The 27,568-nt window shown below is 39.4% G+C and overlaps 1 protein-coding gene across 10 annotated transcripts in view; it reads left to right on the plus strand.

Moving 5' to 3' along the window:
• Positions 1-17,115, plus strand: part of LOC137108762 (beta-1,3-galactosyltransferase 1-like) — a 100,275-nt gene extending 83,160 nt beyond the window's left edge. For all 10 annotated transcript variants that reach the window (XM_067493765.1, XM_067493761.1, XM_067493763.1 and 7 more), the window contains one exon: positions 14,857-17,115. In XM_067493765.1, the coding sequence (XP_067349866.1) occupies positions 15,119-16,105 (987 nt within the window). In that variant the 5' untranslated portion in view covers positions 14,857-15,118 and the 3' untranslated portion in view covers positions 16,106-17,115. The remainder of the gene's footprint in view (positions 1-14,856) is intronic.
• The last annotated feature ends 10,453 nt before the right edge of the window (positions 17,116-27,568 follow it).

The following is a 27,568-nucleotide window of genomic DNA, read 5'->3' on the forward strand; positions in this document are numbered from 1 at the left end:
CAGTGACACACAGGAAAAGAACACACATACCTTTCTGTTAAGGGTTTTATGGGAAAACATTTTTTTCTTTTGCTGAAGGGATGGTTGTGGAAAAAACTTAGTTGTGGAGAATGCAGGGAAAGGTTTGGATTTTTATTTACAATTTTTAAAATTCTGAATAACACTGTGTCAGATTTTTTCTTTCTCTCACCAAAACAATTCAAATCTGGCCAGTCCTATATGTTTAAGTCGAAACAAGATGTACTGTAGGTGTAGATATTAGCAAATTGCTCCTTCATTCATATTTTCAAAGAGGGTCCAACAGAAACACTGGAGGCATCTCGCTTCTTATTAAGGAAAATATAAAATTCTATTCCCTTTCTCACATCTATTGCATACATTACCTTAACATACCTGTTAAGACTTACCAATCAGAGCTTTAACTTTAAACCTCTTCACTGCATATCTCCTTATTCCTACTTAAACAAAGAATCTAAAGAGGTGTTGAGCAATATAATAGTGTTTTATTTACAAGGTTTGAAACTTGAAGGCTCAGCACTTGGCAAAATAATTGTTGAGTCATTTGTATGGATCAGCAACCCTATTAAATGCACTGCAGATGTATTATTGTCATTTTGTGCTATGGGACAGTTTGGCTCATCTTCTTTTTTCTTAATTTTCCTCTCTCTTTCTTGGTCTGATAGACTGACCTCTTCACTCTCTTTCCTCCCTCTTTCTCAGTCTTTTTTACATTCCCCTTTGGAACAATGCCCCTCTGTCAAAGCCTGGCCTACAGCTGAATAGGTTTGGAAAGCTCTCATTAAAATGGAATTCAGAATTCCAGACTCCCAGCTGGAGGTACAGTCAGCGAGTATCCACACCAGTTAAGCTTGTCTGTTTCTCTACAGCAGAACTTACAGTAAATATTAATAGGACCATAAAAATGTCTGTGCTGCAGCACATATAGACATAATAGAACAAAATAGAATTTGAACTTTAGAACCACTTCACTGTTTTCCTGCCCTTTCTGCGAGGCAGAGACCATGGAGAGCACCCACTGGGAGCTTTTTGGCATCATGTCCACATAATTTTAAACACGCATGCACACCTTTCCATTGTCCTGTTCACGATGTAGTTCCTGCCCATCACTTTACAAATGTGTGTACAAGCACAGATTACAGACTATAACCAATTCATCTGAACTCATAAAGTGTACCTATAGCTTTTCAGACACACATAAAGGCAGTTTAGGGTTAAAATCACTTCTTTGAATACGACGTCAGCCATTACTGATGTATTTGACAGGGGTTAGAAGTGTGTGTGCTTGCATTTGAGTATGTTCGTGGGGTGCATGCGTGCGTGTGTGTGTTTTAGCCAAACTCTGTCTGACAGGCTGACAGAACAATGAACGCTACAGTGTGTATTTATGTCAGGCTCTGGGTCGAAGCCAAACTCACTAAAAGTATCACACACTTTGCTCTGCACTCTGTTGCTTTCTCTAACACACAGGCACACATGTATATCACACATAAACAGAAAAATTGACTCAAAGACATGCTTTCTCCGGTGTCTCACCTCTGTGAATCTGAAGCTTAGTGGGTCTGACAGGTGGAATCATTTATTTACCAGGGGCATACTGAGCAGCATGGCCCCTGACCGGACCTCATGCTGGCTGGAGATAGCAGCCTCACCTCCAAGGGCCTGAGGCAGCTGTGGGTTATCACGCCATCCACACATGCGTGAGCCGTAAAGTGCCTCCCTTGATTTATGCAGTACTGTGAGCTTTAAGCATGTGTGTGCAGGGAGAGAGAAGCGTGTGTCCCTTATTTTAATATTTTTCTTCCTCCAAAGACATTGACTAGATGAATATTCATTTATTTTAGCTCACCATATTGGCAATATGAATTTTAACTTACATTTATGCAAATGCACCATGTCAATTTAAATACCTTGTCAATTTAATACCAGCCAGATTTATAGCAGATGAAACGAGTTGCCAAGGATGCGTGGATAGCACATCATGGATTCAGTAGCACAAATTAGATTAAGGCAACAGAGAAAAAGAGAGACATTTAAAAGGAAGTCTGTCTTTCTAATGAAAATCAAATTATCTATGTCTGCCAAATAATAGATATTTAGATTCACACAGTCACATTTAACCAGTCTGTCTAAAGCATTAGAATACTTTAGTATGATATACATTTAGTCATTTTACTGACACTTTTGTCAAAATTTACTTATGAGGTACAAAATAGCAAAATAGGAACAGACAGACATTGGTACTTTCAGGGAGAGAACACTGAAAGCAAAGTGCCATCAGAAGAAATGTTTTCGTTTTTGAGAAAGTGAAGATTTTTTCAAGCGCATAAGACTTTGATATCAGAGAGACAGGCAAAAATGTGTGATGAGACAGTGGAGTCATGCGGTGGAAAGGACAGGAAGAACTATCTCATTGACATAGACTTAATAGGAAGAGCATTTTGAGTGGTTTACTGAACCAAGGGAAATGCTATAAATAGAGAAGAGAAGAGGAACAAGAACTGAGCCATGTGGCACACTTGTGGAGAGGCAATGAGATCTGGTTTATTGTCCCTGTCAAAATACCTTGGAGGTTCCCCCATCTATGTTCACCTCAGAGTACGGACAGGAGGTAGGTTCATTTGATGATGTAGTTTCAGATGCTGCAGATAGATTGTGGAAGAACAGAGGACTGGGCCAGCACTTTTGCATTTGGCAGGGACTCCACAACTAGAAGTGTGGCTGTGGCATTTTCTAAGTGCGGAGAGTTGTGCACTGTGTTATGAGGATAATTCAGTAACATTTAAGTATCAAGTGCTTCTGTGGTCCTTTATGGGTTTGCTAATGATGCAAAAAATAAAAACCAATGATTGACTGCATTTCATAAGCTGGACACAGGCAATGTAGTACATAGTTAAGCAGACTGGCAGAGACGTGATAAGGGAAGTTTTTATGAATATTATACAAATATTTTAAACTTATTATGCTACTTTCATTTCAGTAGAATCAAGCACCTTTGAAAAAAATTGGTGTGAAAGTAAGGAGGCTACAGTTCTTACTTCAGTGTGTTAAATTCCTATACTTTGAATTATCCAGTTTTCAGCTTGTAGCAGTCCTGAACCTCCTTAGACTAGTAGAACAATAGGACAAAGCAGCATTACCATGTTTACTGTATGGGGTTGTGCAGAAGAGTGTGGAGAAATGTTTCTATGTTTAGATTCATATTTGTGGGGTTCTTTCTGCTAATTGTGTTTAGTTATGCCTGGGCACCATGTAGAACACAGTGCAGACCTCAGTTCTGGAGACACTGCTCTGTGTGTGTGTGTGTGTGTGTGTGTGTGTGTGTGTGTGTGTGTGTGGTTTTCTCTGTGCCTCTCAGGAGTGTTATTTACTGGAAGGAGTGCTGAAGCTGCATGTCCTCAGCCAGTGCTGCCATCAGCAGTGGCAATGATGTGTGTGTTTAAGTGTGTGTGGGTGTTTGTGTGTGTGTCTGTTTGGTGAACAGACTTGGAGACAAGGTTATTACCATGGGACATTTCACCTGGCATCTGCTAAGCTCACGGGTTCAACAGACCAAGTAACATGAGTTCTGCAAAGACCTCAAGCAGGTGTGTGTATATCTGTGTGTGCAGTAAGGCCCTTAAAAATAGAGACCATTACTTTTTCTTTTTTCTTTTTTTTTTTGCATGAAAAGACATCTGCATGTGAACAGATAAAAAACCCATTATTGCCAGTCTGCATCATCTCTGCCTTGGCTCCGCATACATTCTTATCCCAACAGCCCTGTTGCCTGGAGTCATATGTTATCTAGCAGTTGCCCTGCTATATAATGGGATGTGTTCAGCCGGTTCCATGCTGTACCTGTCTGCCATCAGAGATGATGTTTGCGATAACTCTCTCGCCCCCTCATAGAGGCTGCTGGGTGAAGTAGGGGAATGGTGCCATTGGACTACTTCTAACACTGTGTGTATGGGTGTAAGGGTCCACAGTTTAGTTATTTGTTCTATGTAATGTGTGTCTGTGTGTAATGTAATTGTTTTTATGTAATGTGTGTTTGTGATGTATCTGTGTATTGATGACGTTATTAGAATTAGGATGTCAATTATGACATCAAATGGTTTTGATAGTTTGCCTTTCATGGTAGCGTTTGTAGTTTACCTTTTAAGCTTGTTGACCATGGTCAAGGAAACAATGCAATGCTAAGGGTTTGTTAAAGAGAGATGCAGTTCAGCTCAGCTACTGAAGGGGGCAGCAGACGTGACATGGTAGCTGGAGCAGAGGAACTGACTACAAGGTGGTGAGGACCACAACAAGGTAGAAGAAAAAGGTTCTGTGTGTAGCTTACCGAGTTCTGCGAGTCCTGTGAGTTCAGACATACTTGGAGAAACTTGTTTGATGAAACTGCTAGTGAACGTGCTTGTGAGATTACTGTCCTTATATTTGTATGTACAATCTTCTCAACTTAGCCAATGAGCTACGGTGTGTCTCCATCAGCTCGCTCCAGATGCTTTCCGAGGTAAATTAGTTCATATAAATAATTTGAGTGTGTGTGTGTGTGTGTGTGTGTGTCTAAAATTGCATGTGTCTGTTCAGACATCCAGAAGTTAATTAACTGCCTTGAATTAGAGCTCAACTTGGGAGGTTTTCCACAGAAAATTGTGTTGAGTACAGTTTGCATGTGTCTGTGAACAGCAGATGTGTGTTGATACTAATTGAATTGACAGGCACTGGTGAGCATATGGTCTTTTAAAATTGCAGAGCTTATCCATCATCTGCAGAGAATAGGGTACTGAGGTGTCAGGGGACATCATGTGGGGTCATGGGGAATTATAGCATAACTAGTATTTTCCTACCATTGTATTTCAGTAAAACATATTACATTTTCTGTGTCTATTTTTGTTTGATAAAATCAATAGATAAAGTAATAGCTCAGATGCAATAGCTGAATTCTTAAAGCACTGAGTTACTCAAATTGATTTCATACAGGCTTTCATAGATCTCCATCTTTGCAAGCTGTATTAAAAAGCTTCCCAATTAGTCACTGTTGCAGTCATTCTAGCACAAACAATTTATTAATTTCACTTCCACTACAAATCTGTAAAGGAAACTGAGAGAATCGTGTAGTAAAACACTTCAACTTTGGAAGTTATTACTCTGCTAAAGCCTTAAAATAAAGTATTGCACAGAAAAAGGGCTGTGTATTTTCCCCCATCACTTCCATTGAATGATTTCAGGAAAAGATCTATCCATGAGCAGTATGAACAGGATGAATGGTTAAATAAATTAATTTCCTTTCAGTCTTCATATGGACTATTGTTTTAAGACACTCTTGGAAAAACTGTGAACCCATCCTTTGAGCCAAACACTTTGCTACGACTTCAGCTCATTCTGGGGTTAGTTTCCCCAGAATGAGCTTACCTATAATCATCATTCATTATGCTCGAAGTAGAGAGGATGGCGTACTGAAAGGGATCTAATTTGATCACATAAGTGCTGAAAGTACCTATTTGTGTTCAGAATGGGACGTCGCTTATCTCAATTTTTGTCCCATCCATCATGAGCTCAAGAGCCACTTTTTTCAATTGGTGGTTGCTTCAGGTTTGGAGTGAATAGCTTCATAAGAATATCGTAATTCACGTGTAATTCATATCACAAAGTACCTGGGATTTTTATCCTCATAGAAATTGCCGCCTTTTGGACAGAGGAGCTCGATGGGAGAAAGGTCGTTATCAGTTGAATGGGAATTTTAGCTGTCATCTGAATATTTCCAGCTGTCATAATTCAGAGCTGTCTCAGTCACTTTTCCTTTTGCACTCTCACCCAGCATGTATGTTCATCTGTGGTTTAAAGTATGTGCTTTGAGGGATATTAAACTCAAACAGTATTATGGAATTCTGTTTCAATCCCCTAGGCCAGAGCAAAACACAATTCTTTATGAAGGACATAACGAAGGGAAAATAAAATTACAGAGAAACACCCAGAGAGACCCTCCAGAAATGAATCAATAGCAGAGATTTTACAAGCTCATCACACACTTGCTGTTCCTGCTGCTTTTAGTGTTGAAGATGCTTGTAGACACTTTCACAGGTTTAAGGTCAGTGTTTGAGTGATAGAAGGAGGTGGGGGGATGATGGAGGGGGGGTTTAGAGGTTGGTGTATCATGGTGTGTCTACTCTTCCACTGCAGGCTGCTGCTTATTGATTGACTTCTCAGTTTGTTTTCCCGGACTTCTGCATCCGTTGAGACTCTAAGAGACACAAGAGTTATAGGTTTTCTGACATGACTGAAACTAAAACTTCTACAAGGAAGAATTAAACAATTTATTGTAAAGAATACAGTATGTTAAATGACAAATTAATGAGAATGAGACCGTTTTTTTGTGTGTAAAAGTCATGTTTTTCTGATGTTTCTGCTGTCTTTAGTATAAGAATCACAGACCAGTTGAATTGGTACATGAGGTACTACTGTATGAAATACAATTTATGATATGACATTATTATTGGTAATGAAATTCAGTAAATAGATTTCAAATGCTCTCCTTTTAAAACCAGTTTTTAAGAAGATAAGTGAAATTACACAAACAATTACACAAACCACTTTGGGTTTATTTTGCAAGAGATGAATCTGAAATATTCAGTGTGCTACACTGAAGTGGATCTGCATAAGTATATCATTAACGTTTTTAGAAATTTTGTGGAACTGCTGCATGTGCAGGTCAGCAGAAGGGGCCAATTATGGAGCCTTGATGTACTCCACAGGTCATGCTTATTGTTCCACTGCTTGTAAGTATCGGAGACTAAATTGAGAAAAGCTAAGTCCTGTCAGGAACTCTCCATATAGAGTGTGGGCTCAGTTTAGGGTTTACTTACTGCTGCTCTTAGAGCTTTAGATATATGTCTGATTGGATGACTTTATATTTTGTGTTTGAACTTTTCTGTTGACAAAAGATTTGGAGATCGAGTTGGGAGGAAGTTTATGCGTCTCGCAGCAGAACAGCAGGCAGCACAAAGTTACTAATATAACCCTAATTTTCATCACCAAGCTCTGGTGTTAGGAGCTAACCACTGAATTGCTTCATTGTAAGTGCTTAGGAAAATGGTGCTTGTTCAAAGTACTAAACAACCAAACAGCTCTCAGGTGTGAGTGCACAAATGTGTGGCTGGCCACTGCTGAAGTGCTGAGTGTGTGTGCTCAGCAAAAGTGCACGCTGCATAATGTAAAAGTTTAAAAAAGCTAACACTGCCTTGCCTCTGGGGCACCTGGGCTCTTAAGTGACTATAGCTGATATGTTTCACCAATACAGTAAAATTGATGTCTACGGCCAGATCTGTAGGTTGTTACCATAAGAAGTTTGTTTTCGTCATATCAACGCTAAACCTGCTTATACCTTTCTTTCTTTTTTGTCCTCCACACCTGGTATCACATACTGTAATTTTGGGAGCTGAGTAGAAACTCAGTGGAATTAACATAAAGCCAGTGTCTTTTTGTCCCCACTTACCCCCATGCAGCACTGAGCTTGAATACTGTACGGGTACAGCAATGTCACCCAGTCGGACAGTGAAATGTATTACCTGCATGAATCAAGTTGTCATTTCCAATATATGAGGGAGCTTAGCATTCTGAACACAGGTCTGGCTGCTGTGGGGAACCAGCTAAAGCTGTTTTCTATGAAAGGCTCTGCTCAGAACACCCTCAGCAATGCTCAGCGCTGGTTCTCATTGAAATCCATGATACCACAAAATAAACCGGCTGCACCTGCGTCCGTGTGTTTACTGATTTTCCCTGAGAAAACACTGACTGAGTAATGATGAAACACAGCTGTGTTTCTGCACCAAACCCCATGTTTTTTCCCTGCTTACATATCCAGCAGCCTTTGCACATTATTGCTTTTAACCTACGTGAGGCACCAGATGGGTGGGAGTCACAGCTTACCACAAATAAAGTGTTGTCTTCTTAAGTTAAGGAAACTAAACTTTCAGCAATAATTTCAATATCCCTTGAGGCAAACATGAGCAAGTTAAAACAAATGCTGAGATTTTTCTGCAAGCACTGCTGCTTGGCCGCAGACTGATATGCCCCAGCACAGTTTGGGCTCAACTCATCGCTGAAGTGGGGCTGGAGCATCAGGCTTCTGTACAGCAGCCAAATCTGTTGGCCGCTATTGATATCCCATTTCCTCTGTCACTCCTAAGCTGCTTTGCATTCAGAGGCTTTGCACTAAGCCTAGAGTGTCCAGCCTGTGGCCTGTAATACCGACTATACGGCTGGCTGTGCTGCTCCACAACAATCATTGAGTCCTTTATTACCCAGGAACAAAAAGCATAGCTAGTGCCACACTGGGAGCCACCAGCCCTGACATTTTAATTGTGCCTCTTTCATATTAGCTTGGACTTGAACTAATTTGGCCAAATTCCTCCTGCGTTAATTCTTTTTTGAATGTTTAGAACCTAACATAATGGGTTTTAGACTTGGCAGAAGACTGGAGGAAAAGAGGATCAAACACAGAACAGAAGAGGTTTTTTTATACAGTGGACAATTATAAACCTCCTGTTGAGCTTATCACACATTCAACAGCAGGAGTTTGAGATAAGGTGTTAAGTTACTGTATGTGGCTATAGACAGCACACGTCAGCATCATTGAAAAAAAGCTTTTGGATTTGTTTAAGTTTTTAGTTACCTCTATGATGGAAAACCACAGTTGAATCGTGGTGCAAATTCTAAAAATACTGGGCAGAAACACAGCATCACATTAATTTCATCCGCATGCCTCCAGTATCACAACATCTACATGCACCTGTCAGTGGCCTTGGAGTCTGTTCTGTTTCAACGTTAGAGAGGGAAAGTGTGTTTGAGTCGCTCCCTCCAGGGAAGCTGCTGTTTGTTCAGTAATCATCAAGCAAACACAGGCAATGTAAGACAATATCAAATACACTAGAGTCACAGTGGCAAATGTGCTGGATAAATATAATTTAGTCACCAGTAACATATTTTTCCACCTTCAGACATAAAAAGCAATAATTTTTTGTTTCTATTAGACTTTTATTCATTTTTTAATTTATTTTTTTGCTGCTGTATATCTTAAGGTCACACCTCGCATTCAAATACTATTACTGCTTCATAATGCGGCAATGTAAAGAATTTCTCACAACCAAAGCTTTTGACAGCTTTGCTTAAATCAGCAGTCAAGTGATGGAGGCTGCTTCCTGTTTTCCTCTGCCAGTCATTAAATCTGCAATATTGAAGCAGACAGCGTGAATGTGAGATGTCATCCCAGAGCTCAGGATATGATTTATTTACCTTCAGATGTGTCTGCCCTCTGAGCTCATCTCTCACACTCACACATATTTTTAATAAAGACAGCAGACATTACAGTCTATTAAGTGTCTGTGTAGCCTTTGTTTTCTGTTCTTACTCGCTTCCTAACTGAATCACAAACACACATTCACCCCTCTCGCACTCCCCTCAAGCAAGGTCACTCGATGGTGCACTAATGACCACAATCAATTATCTGGTGCAACATTAAACGAGACGTAAACTCCCACATCTCTGTAGCCTTCAAGCCTTTGCTCTGGCTTATAGAGGTCACTTGATTGTAAAGACAACAGAGCAAATGATTCACATCTTTTGTAAGTTCCGGTGACTCCAAGGCAGACATATTATAGTAAAATCTATAACTGATTTGTGCTGCTATATACTTTAGCTCTCAAAGCAACTGATCATACTGGCACAAAGTACAATAGAAGGTACTAAATACCATAGGCACCATTTAGAAAAGTGAACAGTAGGGCTGTGGGTGTTAGGTTCTTTAATAATTAATTAGCCTATACTTTTCTGGTTAAAGAGGCAATTCACTATTTTCCTACATCAAGGAAAATAGTGAATTGGGTTAGTCATCATCTTCTAGTTGTGTCAGCAACTAGAGCATCTGTCTATTAAATAAAGCTATTGTATTGCCCATTGTTTTTAGTAACATTCCTATTTTTTGCAAAGGTTAATTAAGGTTTATTTTTTATTATATATGTTTGGTAAAGATTGATAAATAAAGTTTTGAGAAGATATACTCTATCAATTATAACTCACATTGTCACAATAATTTCATGAGATGTAAAAAATATTTTATTCCAACTTTATGGGCAACAATGTGTATATAAAGAGAGAGAGGGGAGAGAGAGACAGAGAGAGAGAGCTGCTTCTAGCTAAAAACATTTCCAAATGTCTTTATTTAAAATAAAACACTTCTCCATATATTTTTATCTAAATTAAAAAGCACCTTTAGATGATGTCATTTAAACAAAAAAAATGGCAGGATGACATGTTTTGAAGTGAAGAAGTCATCCAGGGGATGACAACTGGTGGCTCATTCTGCAAAGGTTGTAGTCTTAATTGCTTCTCAAGAACTAATTCAAATGACATATTCAATTCAGGTTTAATAGATATCTCTTGTAAAAACGGAGGTAACTGTGCAACATTTACTAAAGAGCTGCACAATCAAACATTTAATTCAGTTACAAATATCGCTTCCAACGATAACAAAAAATATTCAAAATAAAAGAATTAATTCTGCCACTTTTGATTGCACTATGATGCTCTTGCTTTGTCTTGTGTTACAAATTCAGCGCATTCTTATCCTTTACAGTGGTGTACTTTCAGTTGAATTATATCTGAGTCCACGAAAATCCAGCATTGAGTTTTTTTAAGTTAAGTAAATGTATGATGTTTCCAATGTCAGTGAGGAATTGTGTTAATCTTGATTAAAATGTTTGCTATAATTGAGCATCCCTAGTTTTGTGTGTCTGTAGCTGCACAAAGGGCAAACAAGGAACTTGACAAAAAGCCAAAATACTTGTATCTTGACAATTAGTACGTTTTAGCATTTCCTAAAGTCCTATGTCTGGACTTATAAAACTCTTAATGTCTGTGTTCTACTAGTAGAGAACAATGTAGGATTGTAAAGTAAAGAAGGCTTAAAACAGTAGTTCATTGGCTTCGTCTGTATTCAACCAAAGAAACCTCAACTTGTAACATAACAGGTTCTGGTCTGGATTTCATAGTTTAGTTTCGTTCATAGTTAAAGTTTACTCACTTTTTGACCTGGCAGCTCTATTCTGCTGCTTTACTGTTGCCTATGGCAGGACCTTCACATATATGTAAGTGCTACAACTTTAACCAATTTTTAATTTTGTCAATAACATGTTAGACAGTACTGCAAAATGACAATCACATAGCCCAAGGTGATGTTTTAAAATAGCATTTTTTGCCAAATATTTTTTATTTAGAGTAAAACAGAGAAAAGCCAAAAATGTTATTTTTTGAGAAGCTAGAGTAGGAGGATGTTTGGAATTTTGCATGAAAAACGTATAAAACAACTAAAACTTTAAAACATTTATCAAAACTCTTGTACATTAGATGGATGCACTGTCAGCTGATTCATTTTCTGGGCACAAGACAGTAGAGTGATACAGAGCGCAGTCTCCACCCACTCTCTCTGCAACTAGATTTCAAGAACTGGATAAATGTTTGGTCACTGTACCAGAGTACTGTTAAGAGCACCTCCACACGAAGGTGATCATAATGTGGAGCCTTGGAGTCAGTGTGAGACATAATGGAGCCACCACCTATGCAACAGAGCTCAGTTTGAGCCTGCTAAATCGACTTCCCTGTGGGTTACGCTAAAAACACTTTAGCCCTTTATGCTAGTGTACAGCAGACTGACTGCTTTTCTTTCCCACTGTTTCCTAACAGTTTCTACTTTCTCTGTATTTCTCTCCCACCCCATTGGCTGTCACTTTGCTGTCATGACAACCACTTCAGATTAGCAGATCATTAGCAAAAAGCCTGTGTTTGAGTGTTAATAATAACTGTAATTATTACATTCTGGAGGTTTTTTTACTTTCCTTAATTTTCACAAATTAATGCCTGTTTTCACTGCACTGTGGTTTTTTGCATTTATTCATTCATTGACATGTTTTGCTGCCCTTTTATCAGCTGGATAGACATGATGATCATTACTAACACATACGTTTCTGTGTGACATTATCATCCTCAAGAAATGTAAACAAGCCATCTAATGTACTGCTATGGAAAGTGTTAATGTTATTTTCTTTATAGTAATTTTTTTTTTCTCTCAGTCACACAATTTGCCATGAACCTTTTCTTAGAGTCTTAACTTAGTCAGAATGAGATTCAGACACAGACATCACACACATGCTGCTACCATCAGCTGAACTCTCCAAATTCAAAAATCAAATTTTCAAAAAAGTGCTTCAGATGCTGGATCACAAAGATCAGATTCTGGTCTATACTTAAGATAAAGCTGACTGATGCTGATGTTCAGACATTATATTTAACATATAATGCTTTATGTAAGCCTGACACTGCTGTCTCAAAAGTGTATTCAAAGTGTATTCATTCACAGCATCCAGACAGTGTAAAACATTCACTAAATAAACAAGTATGTTGTGACTTCTTTTGTCATCTACAGACTAATGTTAGTAGACTGGAGCACTAAATTCTACCACTAAAGAGACCAGCTCAACATAACCAAGATCAACACACTGCAGCACTGTAGTCAACTTTAACCAACTCTGGTGAAATAAGGAAAATAACCTCATCTGAGTCTGGCTTAAATTCCATCGTTTATTGTCTTTTTGCTAAGCTTACAGGCTACATATTCATGTTTAGGCATGAGAGAATCATTGCAAAAAGCCAAAATGTATGATTTTTGTATATTTCGTAATCAGCGAAACTTCTGCATACTGTTTATACTGTAAGTTTACATCTACAGTATATTACAGTCTCAGTATCAGAATAAAACTATTTACCATAGCAAATAAAGCAGTGTAGACAATTTGTTACTAAAGCCGATGTAGGGCCTGGCAAAAATCTCCAGTTATCATCCCATAACCTTTATCTGGCAGTGAATGTCTCTCCTTAGAGTTGAATTAGTAGCATTTAGTTAAAGAATTAGTTACTGAATATTTCCATCTTCTTTTTCTTTTTCGTCTTCGTCGTCTTCTAATTATTATTATTATTGGTGGTGGCGGTATTGTGTATATTTAAGGCAAATTAATATTTTTGTCACCTGAATTTCTATGTTCTCAATTTGTGACTGATTATTACTATTTATTTAGTATTTATTTATTTGTAATATAAAGTGACAGACAGCATGAAACAATACACCCATCTTATAATTTGCTCTGAGGGGAGGTTCGGGTATCATTAATTCAGAAAATATATTGGAGGATTATGAAGCCAATAGAACCTTATCAGGAAATGACAGAGGGTGGAATAAGGTGAGCGAGGTCAGGGAAAGGGGATGAATGTGATGATTTAGTGATTTTGTCGGGGAGTGAGAAAGAGGGAGAAGTCGGGGAGATTGAGTGGGTTTAGTGAGATGGATTGTGGTAGAACCTAAGGTAAAGGTAGTTCAGAGTGATGTGAAGAAAGAACATTTGAGTGGGAAACTTAAAATGAGACTGAAGTCAGAAGGCTAGAGAGAGGGACAAAGAAAGAGGAAAAGAGAGGGAGGTAGTGATACATATAAAGATGGATCAAACACTCACTGAGGTAGAGAAAGACAGTGATTGAGAGGGTGGAGAAGGAGGAGGTGTGGAAAAGCAGCCATGATGAGATGGATTTTACTGGACCGTGAGATTGATGACTCTGCTCCAGAAAGAGAGGAAAGAGATAGCAGAAATGGTGGGGGGGGGGGAGTCCTGATAAAAAGAACCAGTGCATGACCTAACAAACTGGAGTCTGGTGAAGAAATGAGTCCTTTTTATCACAACATCCTTAAACACACCGGCATCTTTGCACATTTTACTATCTCTAATAGGATCTATACCAGTTTTCTTATTCATCATCAGTCATGGTAAAAAAAAAAAAAGATTCCCTCAGAATAAAAGCAGAGCTGCTACATCAAAGGAGATTATGTGTGTAGCAAATAAAAATCTGTCTGAAAAGGATTAGATTTAGTTCGGCTTTCAGACTACAGAAATCCTGTGAATTGGTTATCCATCACTGCCTTTAAATGCAAACTGACACTTAAATACATAAAGTGCACAACATTTGGATATAATAAATTCCCCGGTTTCAGCATATTCCTTAATTAGAGCTTAAATTCAGCCCCTTATGGCCTGTCAGTGTGTCCAATTAGAGCCACAAATTTAAACATTGCTGCAGTTCCACGGCAGCGCCTGTCCTGGCAAAGGAGGAGCTAATTACACACAAAAATATCTAAAGCCCACATGGCAAGTTCAGTTTGACATCAAGTTAGCGTAAGAATGGGAAGCGATCAGGGAAATGGTGATAGTATATAAGGGGGAGGGGGGGTTATACCAGAGGAATAAGAGGTGGATTCCCCATGAGAACGTTTTGCTTTCACCTTCTCTGGCTTGATCCTTCTCCCTCACTGCCTCATTTCTCCTCATCCTCATCTTCCACCTCTCAGACAGACGGAGTGACTCTGATCTGCCAGGTTGTGCCTGGTCCAGGGGGTACAAAAAGGAGATAAACAGCATTGCAAACAGAAAATTGTCTAAGCGAGGCCAGGGCGGGCTCTGTCAATTGGAGAGAGTTTGTAAGAGATTCACTTTCCTCAGACCACAAAGCTCTTATCAGATACTGATGAAATGATGGGAGAACTGGCTGTGGCACAGTGCCGTCTGCTTTGCCACTGCACTGACGTTATGGGCTGTAACGAATAGGGAATAAAAATATATTTAAATGTGTCACATTGATTTCAGAGTTTCTTTGCTTGAAAGAAGGAGTACGTTGTTTGGATTATGCTTATCACACTGCTGAGGTTATGCTATTGTGATCAGTGTTGCCTCTCACTGTCTGGTTTCTCATCTTTTTCAGATGCTGTCACCAAGAGCTGAAATCATCCCTGCATTCCCCTGAGACAGAAAGGCTTTGGACATGATAAGAAATATCTGCAGTGCTCCTTTTCAATCACAACAGAAACACTAGACAGTGGACAAGTCCATTACCTTAAATTAATGTCAGCTGTGTTGTGGAGGCAGCCTCTAGCTGCTCCACCAGATCTAACGCAACCCATGGATTTGTGGCCTCAACAGTTCCAACGCTGCTGCCACTGGTAACACCAGCTAAGTGAACAGCGATGCCTTCTAAGGTCTCCTGCTTATACTTGCTGACAGTGGTTTGCTGGGCCAGTGCTCTGTGGTACCTTAGTGTGTCCCGCCCCTCCACGTCATACGTGGGCCAGATGAATATACCTATACGCAAGACACCCCAGGTGAACAAGAATGCCACTTTCAGCAACATTCGCACACGCTCACTCAACCCACATGACTTCGGCTATCTCATCAATGAAGCCAAGAAGTGCGAGGCGGAGCCTCCCTTCCTTGTCATCCTTATCAGCACTACCCACAAGGAATTTGATGCACGTCAGGCCATCAGAGAGACATGGGGTGACGAGAGCACATTCCCAGATGTTCGCGTGGTCACGCTCTTCCTGTTGGGCCGTAGCACTGATGCAGTCCTCAACCAGATGGTGGAGCAGGAGAGTCAGATCTTTCATGACATTGTAGTGGAGGATTTTATTGACTCTTACCACAACCTGACACTCAAGACGCTGATGGGCATGCGCTGGATGGCCACCTTTTGTTCTAAGGCTCAATATGTCCTGAAGACAGACAGTGACATCTTCGTCAACATGGAGAACCTCATCTACAACCTCCTGAAGCCCACCACCAAGCCCAGGAGGAGGTACTTCACCGGCTACGTCATCAATGGTGGGCCTATCAGAGACATGCGCAGCAAGTGGTACATGCCCAGGGATCTGTACCCAGAGAGCAAGTATCCGCCTTTCTGCTCTGGCACCGGATACGTCTTCTCAGCTGATGTGGCCGAGCTCATATACAAGACTTCGTTACATACCCGGCTGCTGCACCTAGAGGATGTATATGTGGGAGTGTGCCTTCGTAAGCTCGGCATCCATCCATTTCAGAACAGCGGCTTCAACCACTGGAAGATGGCCTATAGCCTCTGCCGCTACCGCCGAGTGGTCACCGTCCACCAGATTTCCCCCGAGGAGATGCACCGCATCTGGAACGATATGACCAGCAAGAAACACCTTAAATGTTAGCAGGACCTTTAGCACTAGTGGGGAGAATCAGGGAGGATGTGACTGTCCTTAACAGCTGCTTCTCCATCATTGGCAAATACTGTAGAGCACACGGCACTGAGCTGAAGTAACAGTATGGACGAAGCATCGAGCTGCTGATTGCTTTGCCCGGAGTCTCTATAGTACAAGGCCAAAGCAAACTCCTTTGTATTACTCTGTGTCCCGTCTTACATTGAAGTGTTTATGGGAGCTGCTCAGCTCAGACTCCCAAAATAGGCACAAAGATGGAAATGTTCTCCAAAAATGGGCAAAATGTTCAGTCGCTGCCAGCAGCACCGTGGTTTTTAAAGGAAATCCCACAACAGGAAGCTCAGAGGGTTGAGTTAAACTAATTATTTATACGTGACACAAACTGTCCCCAGTAACTAAACAGCAGATTACATAAACACCAACACACTTCTTTGAATCCAGACATCCACCTCTTAAGTTGGTTACAATCTCTAATCATGAATGTTGCTCACATATTTTCAGTCGGTGTACTTTCTGAACAAGGTGTTAATGTTGGATGTACAGTCTGGCAGCACAGCAGTGGTCATCATTGTGCAGACCGTGGTGGGCCTACAGTCTAATGACTCATTAAAATAGGCTGTGCATCATGTTGCTCCGACTTTAGGAGAGCGGTGGATTAGGAGCGTTAATGAACAAACCTATTTGCTTCTTTAATATTCTTTTGAGAACCAGACGTATTTTCTTACAACAAAGCCACAGGAAAAAAAAATCTTTAAAAAGTATCTGGACAGCGTGATGATATGGGCTGATTTCATTCCCATGTGAATGTTATTTCTGTTAATGTGTAATGTGCAGTTATTTGTCTCAGGCAGTGCTGGAAGCAGGCTACAGACTATTATTTTTTCTATTACTTGAACACAAAGGAGAACAGATGTAATGTAAGAGCAGTGGACAGATATTACATTTTCGAGTGCTTTCTTTCTTTTCAATTACTTGAGATTAAATAAACTGCTTTAATAAGATTTGATACTGTATTTATTTAAAAAACAATAAAAAAAAAAATTATTCTGCTCAATTTAACACACACACACACGCAGCCTGCTAACACACCCACATCCATATGAGGAATGTAGATTACACACTCAAGTGTTTGGTTATGATTGTTGGAAAACACAATCTGCAGAAATGAAAGCGTCTCATTAGGACTGCTGTTCACTGCAGCAGCTGTGTGTCAGCAGCAGTTTGAATCGAGGCCTGGCTCTCAATGCGTCACTGATGGGCAAGTGCTCAAAACTGTGTGTGGCGCTGGAAACAACACGGGCACCTTATTTTCCACGCAGGTGTCAGTGCGTGTGCTTAAGTGGCAAGCAGACCACGCACAGTGTGGGATTCAATCAGATGTCACATTTGTGTAATTAGCTACTCAGTGACTGTTTTTAACCATAAGTCTTAACAAGAGGAATTATGAAAGTGCGTGGACCTGTATATCAAAATAAAGTTTTCTGTGAGCCTCATACTATAGGTTTGTGTATCATCTTATCATTTAATAACTGGCAGACATAAATGGCACACACAAAAAACTTCACATGCTACATTCATCCTTGCAGGATTTAGAGAGAATGTTTAAATTAAAATTAGAATTGAAGAGTTAAGTAGAATTTCATTGTAAAATTTAATTTTTTATTGTGTCTTATATTGTGTGTCTGTGTGTAGTACTTGTCAGTTTTTTACCTTTTTTGTTGCTCATTTTGTCTGGGTTTTTGGTCGTTTTGCAATATTTATGGGATCATTTAGTATCTTTATACTGACCTCTACAGCCTGTCTGCAAGGAGTTATGCTCCTACTGTGCTGATAAAGTGGTGGGCCAGGCTGCTCACACTATACTGCTCACAGTATACAGACAGAACTACGTTGGATTTATGCAGTGACACAACAGTAAAGTTTATTCCAATACGGTGACCAAGGGTTTGTCCAACTACTACCACAATAGAAAGAATATTTAAAGAGTAGCCTCAGTCCAGAATACAGACTACACAGCAGAAATACAACGGATCATCTGAGAGCCAGATTGTTCCAGTCATTAATCAGACACGATGATCTCCCACCCTCCTCAACAACTGGTGGCCGAAGTCCCAGCAATCAGAGAAGGCCAATTGTTTCTGATTCCCAGTTAGTAGCCTCTCATTTATTGAAATTGTTAATACCTGAAGGGTTGGGCAGAGCAGAGTGAAGCAGTTTGGGAGGGGGGTTGTTCTGGCCTCAAGTTGAGCCTGGCCTCACACACAAGCTGCATACGGTGATGCAAAATGTGATGATACGTGATGTGCGACTTTACTCCACCAGTAATCATTTTAAGTTATTATTCTTACAATACTTAACTGACACTGGGAGAATAAACAGGATTTATCTGGTAAATCTAATTACAGTATGTTTTCATGTTTGGTCCAGCTACAGACCATGTGTTATTCCTAGTAATACTGTTAGTGAAGGCTATCAAATACCATTAACAGTAATCCTGTGAAAATGTTAAAATGTCCACTAGCTTTTGCTTTTTGTGCATGTTTTTTTTCATATATTATCCACATCAAAATTAATACAGACAGAGTTATTTTCCATTTTGATGATGGAAAAGGAAAAGCATTGTAGCTGTGTCTGTAGTGGACAAATGGGACAAATCAGCAGCAGGTAACATCACCATGCTCTTTCACGCCTACAGGTGTGTGTGTATGTGTGTGTGTTGGATTTGTGAACTCTTTGTTCCAGGCATCATCCGAGGGAGCAGACCCACTCCTGAGGGATTTGGTGCCAGGGAGGAGAACAAAAAATGTCTTTTCTGTTCTCTACTTGCAAAGATAAACAGGAAAATGTGGAAAGCACTTGCGGCACTAGGCTCTCCCCTCAAACACTACTACTCGAAAATCTTGTGGGAGCTTGTAGGCAGAAAACACACACTACACCACTGCTGTTAATATTTCTTTATAACAAAATCTATTCCTGATTGGCTTCTTTTACGCCAAATACTCCTTTGTGCTTCGTTCAATTTCTAGAACATCTTTTGGAACTAAAATATTACTGAAACCATTTTTTTTCAGTGGATCACTTTGTTCTCTCGGTTTATTGTGTAGAAATGGCAAAAATAAATATATTCCTAACAGTCATAGTATATTATCAGTTGATGAGTTTATTTTCATCCATTAAGTGCACAAGCATATTCTGCCTTGTAGAGTACACATGCAAAATAACAGCTATTCGCAGTTTCTTATCCTCAGTGCTGTGCTTTGCATTCTTCTGATCACCCCCCATGGCATATGCAATTTGATACAATATGCTGAGTAATAGAAAGTCTGCTCTGTAATTGGCCAAACAACCCAGTGGTAGAACATTTAAAAGGCTAAAGCTTGGGGAAAATGAAAAGCAAGTGATTATTCCAGGCCTTGTGGTAAATGAACCTCATAACGAGCGAGGCGGAGTGTTCGACAATTGGGAACACTCACATTTCAAAACAGAGCATTGAAAGACTGGCCTGTGGAGAATTGAGTGGATATAAAACACTGTTAGGGCACAGAGTAGCCTATGGTTTGGAACTGTAGTCCAGCTACATGGTGTAACGGCTGGAGGCAAGTTTCTTAATGCTGCATAATCCACCACAGAGAGAATTTTTGAAATCCTCATATACATATTCATATTCTTTCGCCCTAAATACGTTTTTCTCAGCCTTCAGTTTGCATGACCTCTTCATGACCTGTCCTTTGAGGCACAGGGGATGTGTGTTTACAAGAAAATAGCCGTGGCATAAATTGGCAATGTGCAATCTGCCATCTGTGTAGGTGCAGGGTGAACCAAGGTGAGAGAAAAGGGCTCATTGAGAGCAGCTGGGGAGCTGCTGCACAATCCTCTTCTTCCTCCAGGAAAGGTGCCATCAGAGTGATGCTGAGATGCATCAGGACACTGCAGCTTACCTAAAATGATTATGATGGCCTTATGTGCATGTGGCTTGGTTTTTGAGTTGATATAAAATATACAAAACCATCGGAGAGATATGCAAGACAATCACAAGATTCACAGAACATCAACAAAGAGACATAACACAGCTACAAAGATGCAAGAAATGACCAAGAATGACCACAAATATGATTTGATTTAATCAATATCTTATCTCAGCATGACATCTTTGTGATGAGGTAAACCTGTTCATGTTGGGTTTTGAAAATGTGCCCGCACAAAAAAAGCTGTGCTTTTTAATGGCATCAATCTGCAATCAGTCTAGTTTTTCCATGTGGGGAAAGCATGGTAGAGAAGCTGATACTTACTTTATGCTCACCAAGATTCAAAGGTCGAAACGTGATGCAGTTGACCAATCAAAGGACAGAAGCTATTAATCTTGGTACTGTCTGTCCCGTTTTAAACATTACATAAATCTCCATCAAGCCAAGGTCGATTATGGCTGCTGGATGCTTGAGACGGAACATCCATATTTGTTTGGAAATGACTTCTCTGCAAAACAAATCACTGGCAATGGAGCAGAATAAACTTCCACACTTGTGCTTCCTGTAGCATTTTGCCTCTGCATCGCTGCATAAATGCCATACTTGTCCCTTGCTGCTTTATAGGCAATCACATTCTGCACAGCTCCCTTCTTGTGATCATTCCACATGTCCAGCAGCAAAAATGTAACCCTTTTGCAGAACAACTCAGATATGTAAAACAAACCTACTCTAGATATTGATATGTGCTAGGAGCCACTGTCCCTGTCGATGACAGGATTTCACCAGCATAAATTATTTGCTGCCATCCATAGCAGATAGATGGGATTTAAATAGGAAGCATACATTAGGAGGTGAGGCAAAGGCACCACTAGCACTTGACAGAGATAAGTGTGACAGCCAGGCTGGATTTGAAATGCAAGAGCGTTAAATTAACTCTTAATGCCCTAGGATGGAAGCCTTTCTCCTTGAAGTGAGAGAGTGTAGCCTCACCAGCTGAAAGCAGCAGGCTCATATTTATGACCAGCTGCAGGCTTAGGAGGAATATTTGCATATTTGAATGAGCGTGGGGTCTCAAAAAACAAAATGTGGAGGTACTCATCACAGGCTTGTTGTGTATTTGATGATTTGATATGATAGAATTTAACACACCTGAGGAATGAATGGGAGTCATGCTGTATCTGTGTGTTAGTCTGTTTGTTGTATATAAATGTGACCCTTGTGTTTTGCTTTGTTTTTTTTCCACATGCATCCAGTGCTTGACACTTCTTCACTAACATCTTCCATGCTGGAAGGTGTCACCTACACTTATTTCCATGCTGGAAGGATCATACTGATCGTACTGATTTTAAGGTGCTTTCAAGTCTTTCTCGCTCAGTCTGGTTGACTTAATCCTTTTTTGCAGGTGTGAAGACTGCAATTAAACCCAGGCATGGAGCAAAATAACCGTAACAAGACCCTTTACTTGATGTGGTCTTGGTCTGGTCCCAAATGAACTATAGAGAGGTTAGTTTGTGGTGAGAACTGATCGAACCTTGACTTAGCCCCAAACAGCCTGTTTTAGATAATTAGGTGGTTTTTCTTTAAAGGTTTTATTCAAAGTGCAATCTGCATCTGGTGCTGTGTTGTGTTTGGTTTATTGCTCAGATAGTAATAACTACTGTTAAGAACAAAGTCAAATTGGGAAATTATTCTGTTTCATAGCAAATTTTCACTGATAGGAATATTCACCAGTAAAGAGCAGGTTCAACTTCTTCTGTTTCATAAATGGTCTGACCCCCAGATCAATTTAACCAATGAGTGGACAAGATGAATGTCACATTACTTGTTCTTTTTTGTTCGCTTGGATTTTTAAGTGTGTAAAAGGAACCACAGGGGAAACGGATCAAGTCCACTCATCTAATTTGAAACAAACAAAGGTTGAACACAGTTTGAAAACTCAGTGGATGTTTCCATACATTTGAATTGTCAGTATTTACATGAGTTAAGTCAAGTTTGCATTAAACCACCAGCTAGAGTGGAAGAACATGGACATTTCAACCATTCATCAGTTGCTTTCAGTGGCAAGTTCAACAGTTCATCTATCGTATGTAGCATTGTTTTTAGATCATGAATTCAATTTTCATTATTTTTCACAAATTTTCTCAGGTTTTGTTTTAATTGCAATACAGTAATTACTTTTAAAAATTATCATTGTTATTGAGATCATCACAGTCATTTGTAAAAGGATTGGATTTTTGTTTTCCTAAAGATGAATATGTGAATGTTGTTCAATTCACAATCACAATTTCCCTGGTTTGAAACAGCTAGAGCAGCATTTACTCACTGCACAAAAAGCTCCTTTAGTATAAGAAACTCCTGATTGGGAAGCAGTGTTTTCGTGTATTTAACTCTAATTTCTCACATTGTCTGTGTCAATCATGTATCGTGTAAGATGGGTTTACAACTGGAGCTGTGTGTTTATTACACAGTGACTTGGAAACTCTGAAAGAAAATGAGCTTTTGATTTACTGTGGTTGCATCAACAGCAAGATCTCCCATTTAAATATACATAAGCTACAAAATGCCCTCAAAAATACAAAAGTGGTAATTGCAATCCTTTTATATTTATTCCCAAACTCTTCTACAGAGATACAGAATGTGGCCACTTTGAATTCTTGTTGCAGCTGATGTGATAGGAGGATACTAAATCCTTGTTGTCTTAATTAGAGCTTTGTGGAAAAAAGCTGTTGGGGCCGAAGGCTACACCATAAGATCCTTTTGGGAAAGTCGTTAATTAGTTACTGTTGCGTGTATTCAGAGAACTGTGTTAAACTCTCTTCAAAACACAAACTCTTTTTAAGGTGACATTTTGGGGGAAATAAGCTACTTTAATTCATTTGTGTTAAATTTTGTATATATGCTCAACCGATGGCTTTGATAGAAGATCTCAAGTGGTCTCGTGATAACTATATAATAATATAATTAGTGTTGCAGAGTAATGATCTTGTGATCAAAGAAATATAAACTTCATATCCGCTTTTTTTCTTTTAACCCTCGATGGTGGAATGAGCTACCAAACTCTGCACGCTCAGCAAACTCACTACCAATATTCAAAAAACTGCTAAAAACACACCTCTTCCACACTTTCCTATGCATTTAAATCTATTCTATCTAAAAAAAAAAAAAAAAAAAAAAAAAGTTGTAAGTCGCTTTGGATAAAAGCACCGCTAAATGACTAAATGTAAATGTAAACTCATTACTCTGCAATTTATGAGAATGTTCTGATTTTATTCACTATTTTCTGTTTGCTATGACCATGTCAAGAGGTTCTAGCAAAATTTTGTCACTTTTTTCATTATTTATGATTTTTTTTTTTTTAAGCTAATACTCTGTGGTTCTCACACGTCCAGTAGAAAACATTTTGTCTGCTCACTGGTTAAGATGCTATTGCAGCTCCATGCAACACATGGAGTTTTTCAGTCATTAGCTGTGGTCCAAGCCATTCTGCTAAAGACCCATGGGATTTTCGTCTCATTTGGGATCTAATTAATGCCTATTAAAACCACATTCATTACCTGACTCACACCTCACATGCAGATTTTCACTTCAGAACACCAACCGCTGGGAACATGTCTGAAGAGACAGCCAGGAAACACTGAGGAATAGTGGAGATAGATGGTTGAAAAACACTTCTAATCTCACTCGTAGCATGTAAAGTAGTTCATAAGAACAACAGCAGACTGTGTTTCTCTTTAGCTGCAAAGCCTTTTGTCTCTCGCTCCATTTGTTTTTTGCCCTTCACCTTCTGGGCTCATTTTTCTCGCCCACAGCCTTCCCCGGTTCTTTCTGCCTCCGATAATCTAAACCAGGCTTATGCCTCCATCTACTCTATCTGCCTCCGTCTTTCCATTCTTACTGCAAGGCCCAAACAAATCCTCAGCAGACGCCTGAAAGACTGTTTGGCTGCACGGCTCCGTGCTGTTGACAGACAACAAGCATTAAATGTGAAAACAAAGCTATTTCAAGCAGACTTTGCAGAAAGATGGAATGCATGAATTTATAGACAGAGAGTGGGGTGGGGGAAACTCACAGACATTTTTCTTTGCACTGGTTTGACATTTTTCTCCCAACTTGTCAACATGAAAAGCTTTGTGCGAACAGCAAGTACAAAAATGCAAACATTTTGTGCCTGTCACGTTGAGCGCTTTTATCTTGAAACTTTACATATGCTACACATGGATATGCATACAAAAATATATTCTTACTGATCACTGCTCATAGCATTTGCAGCTAGCTGTTATGTATGTGGAGATAAAAAGAACAATGAAGTTCATATTCACCTCACTGCCTACCTGAACTAAATAGTTTTTAGTAGTAATAGTCTTTATCATTCTGTTCCTGTGTTTTCTCCAGTTTCTGATCTTTTCTATGTGTTCTATTTCTATGGCAGGTGCTTGATCCGTTTTAATTCTGTGCAGCTGACACCGCTCACCCATGAGGTGTGTTAATCACAGAGCCAGCAAATGAAGAAAGGCAACAGCTGAGAGGTTTGTAGATGTTACACTAGTTTATTATTGTCCAGTACAAAGGCCTCTGAATCAATCAGGCAAGATTGTGTCCTTTCCTCCATCAGATGTTTCAAAAGCTTTAACATTAAATCTGCATTAATCTTTGGTAGTATTCTGATAGTATCCTGTGACTATAATGTCAAATTTATAAAAATGTCAAAAAAGGCTACAACAACAGCTCTTACAAATGTGGCAGATCAACACTGTTGCCCTGTGTGACTTCTCTCTAGCAAATAATTTGGTAAGAGTCCAAACATGGAAACATTGAAACTAATAATTGGAATTTTCTGCCAATACAAACACTCCACATGATGTAATCCAGTTTTTACAGCTTTTTTTCTGCATGTTCAGTCTGTCTCGTTCTGCCTGACCTCCAGTAATCATCTCATCTCCCTTGTCAGTGTTTCCCTCTTCTTGCCCTGGACTGATAAACGTGCTCTGTTTGCAGTGCGTACCCCATTCTGCAGGCTGAATGCAGAAATACGGCATAAACATGATTGACAATGGGAAGCCTGATTAATCCGGCACAATGTCAAGGCCAGATTTATGTAAAATTCAATCAAATCACAAGTGACTGGGAGATTAATAGCTGCCATTATTCATACTTGACTCAGGGTGATGTGCATTTGTTTATGTGGGAATGAAGAAATAGATTAGATATGAACATAATAAATAGATTAGATTTTATCCATTTTTATCAATAATCATACATCGAATCAATACAACAAATAAACTATTACCCAGAAGGCTGAGGTTATGGGGGTTGAGGGGAAATAACAAGGTCAGCTGTTTCATTAGGTCACATCAGAAGCTTCTTCCCGACTTCTATCACTTTCAATTTACTTTACAGGAGAAGTGTTCTTCGTCCCTGCAGTCTGGAAGATAATCGACAATGAAATTAAGTGGCTGCGGGCTTGTGTCAGTGGGGGATTGTGGAGAAAGTGACGGCTCAGGGTTGATGGGAGATAATCACAGGACACAATAACCACTGCCAAGAGAACTGCTCCAGGCTTCTTTATGGTCATTATAACAATAACCTTGCCTGGCACAGTAAGGTAAGTCAAATATGTGGGCACAAACATTTTGTTTGAATGGATGGACACACACACACACACACACACAGCACAAAGGGAGACAAATAAGCTCACTAACATCCTAGAAGCTCAATCACTAACCCCCCAGTATTGACTCCACACTGACAGTGGGTAGGAGTATACACCTACTCAGTCATGACAAAAGGGCTTGTAACATCAGTTCAGGTGAGGAAAGATGCAGCTCACTGACACAGAATCTTTAAAAGTGAACCTGGTGACCACTCTTACTTTGATGGTTATCGAGCTGCTTTATTTCACTGCTCTTTCAGGTTTGTCAGAGAGATTACAGCCCAACAAAGTTTCCACAAAAAAACTTCAATTTGGCTCCTTCTGTTGTGTATTACGTTCAGTGAGGCAGTTGTTGATCAGTGTTGATCAGTTAGCAATTAGATGCCTTTTAATCTCAATTTTGGTGACGCTGACTTTTAATGCTTTGACATTTTAAGGGTGTATTTCATGTATTTCATTTTTCTTGCATGTTAATGGCAAATTAGGAGAATTGCCAACATTCACTGTGTCCATCGTCTTGTTAGCATTCAGCTGGCTGACTAAACGCTGTAAAAGACCAGTGTCTGTCAGGGCTAATTACTTATGCAAATACGCAGAGCACAGTGATTACACCCTGCCAACAGTATGAACACACACACACACACACACACACACACACACACCGAAACGTCTATGATGTCCACCAGCATTGTTTTTAAAGCCACCCCTATACACGAAGAAAAGGGCTCAAGCTTAAGTCCATGACTCATGACAGTGTTGATTCTTGAACAAATGAAAGTAATTGAAGTTTAGCTGGTTCTTTTGCAACCACATGACTCACTATTATAACCAAACAGGACTGTTTTAGAATAGACTGTAAATCATTAGGCATGTTTCCACGTCGATAGCAGAATCGGAACCAATACTGCCTTTGTGTACTTGTACTTATACTTGTAAAAGTCTAAGATACTCTGCCCAATACCACATTATTGTCTACAGGTAGGCAGAGGTGGAAATATTTGGTTTATAGCTCTTTTAATATATTTGATGAGGACAAAAGTCAAACAAAATGGGAAGTTTGCTTTATTAATATTAAAGTTGGTTTACCTTCATATTCCAGTGTAGACTTTCCAGTCCATGTTGTCAGCGCTCACTGGTGATCGCAGAGTCTGTTTGGGCCCTAGGCAAAACTTTATGCATCATTAATATGGAAAATACAATAAAATACACACCACAGTGTACTACTGCACATAGCATAATAATTTACATTAATAGACGGTAGTGATTTTTTAAATAATCGAAATATCACAACTTATCATTCATAGGTTGACAGTCAACTTAGATGGACACAGTTTTCATCAGTTACACACAGAAAAAGTATTGTTTGAGTTAACTAATTTTTTGCAGCCTGCTAGCTAAGCTAACAAGTTCAGCAAAACTGGACAAATTAGCCTGTTAACTCATGTCAAATGTCAAAGTAGACAAAAGAAACTGTGATACCAATGACGTTCTGTTAATCAACTGTCTTTTCACCACAATTACAACTACACTAGCAGCATTTAGCTAATGCTTTTTTTCTCATGTTCTTCTTTTTTCGCTCCCAGACTTATAACTCTTCTTCATTTTCATTGGCTGGATTTTGTTTTTTCATTAGACCTGTTTGTTTCGGTGTAAAGAGACTCGGCAAGAGGGAGAGTCGGTGACTAGCAGTTTAGTTTTTTTCAGCAAATTTTGCCCAGTTTATTAAACAAAGGTTGCCGCAATATTTCTTTTGGCAAAAGAACATGCAACAATTTCTATTCTCGCAGGATTTGCTTAGCTGCAATAGATTGATAATGATTTTTACTGTCCAACAACTTA

This window comes from Channa argus, chromosome 23, assembly GCF_033026475.1.
Source record: "Channa argus isolate prfri chromosome 23, Channa argus male v1.0, whole genome shotgun sequence".
NCBI lineage: Eukaryota > Metazoa > Chordata > Actinopteri > Anabantiformes > Channidae > Channa > Channa argus.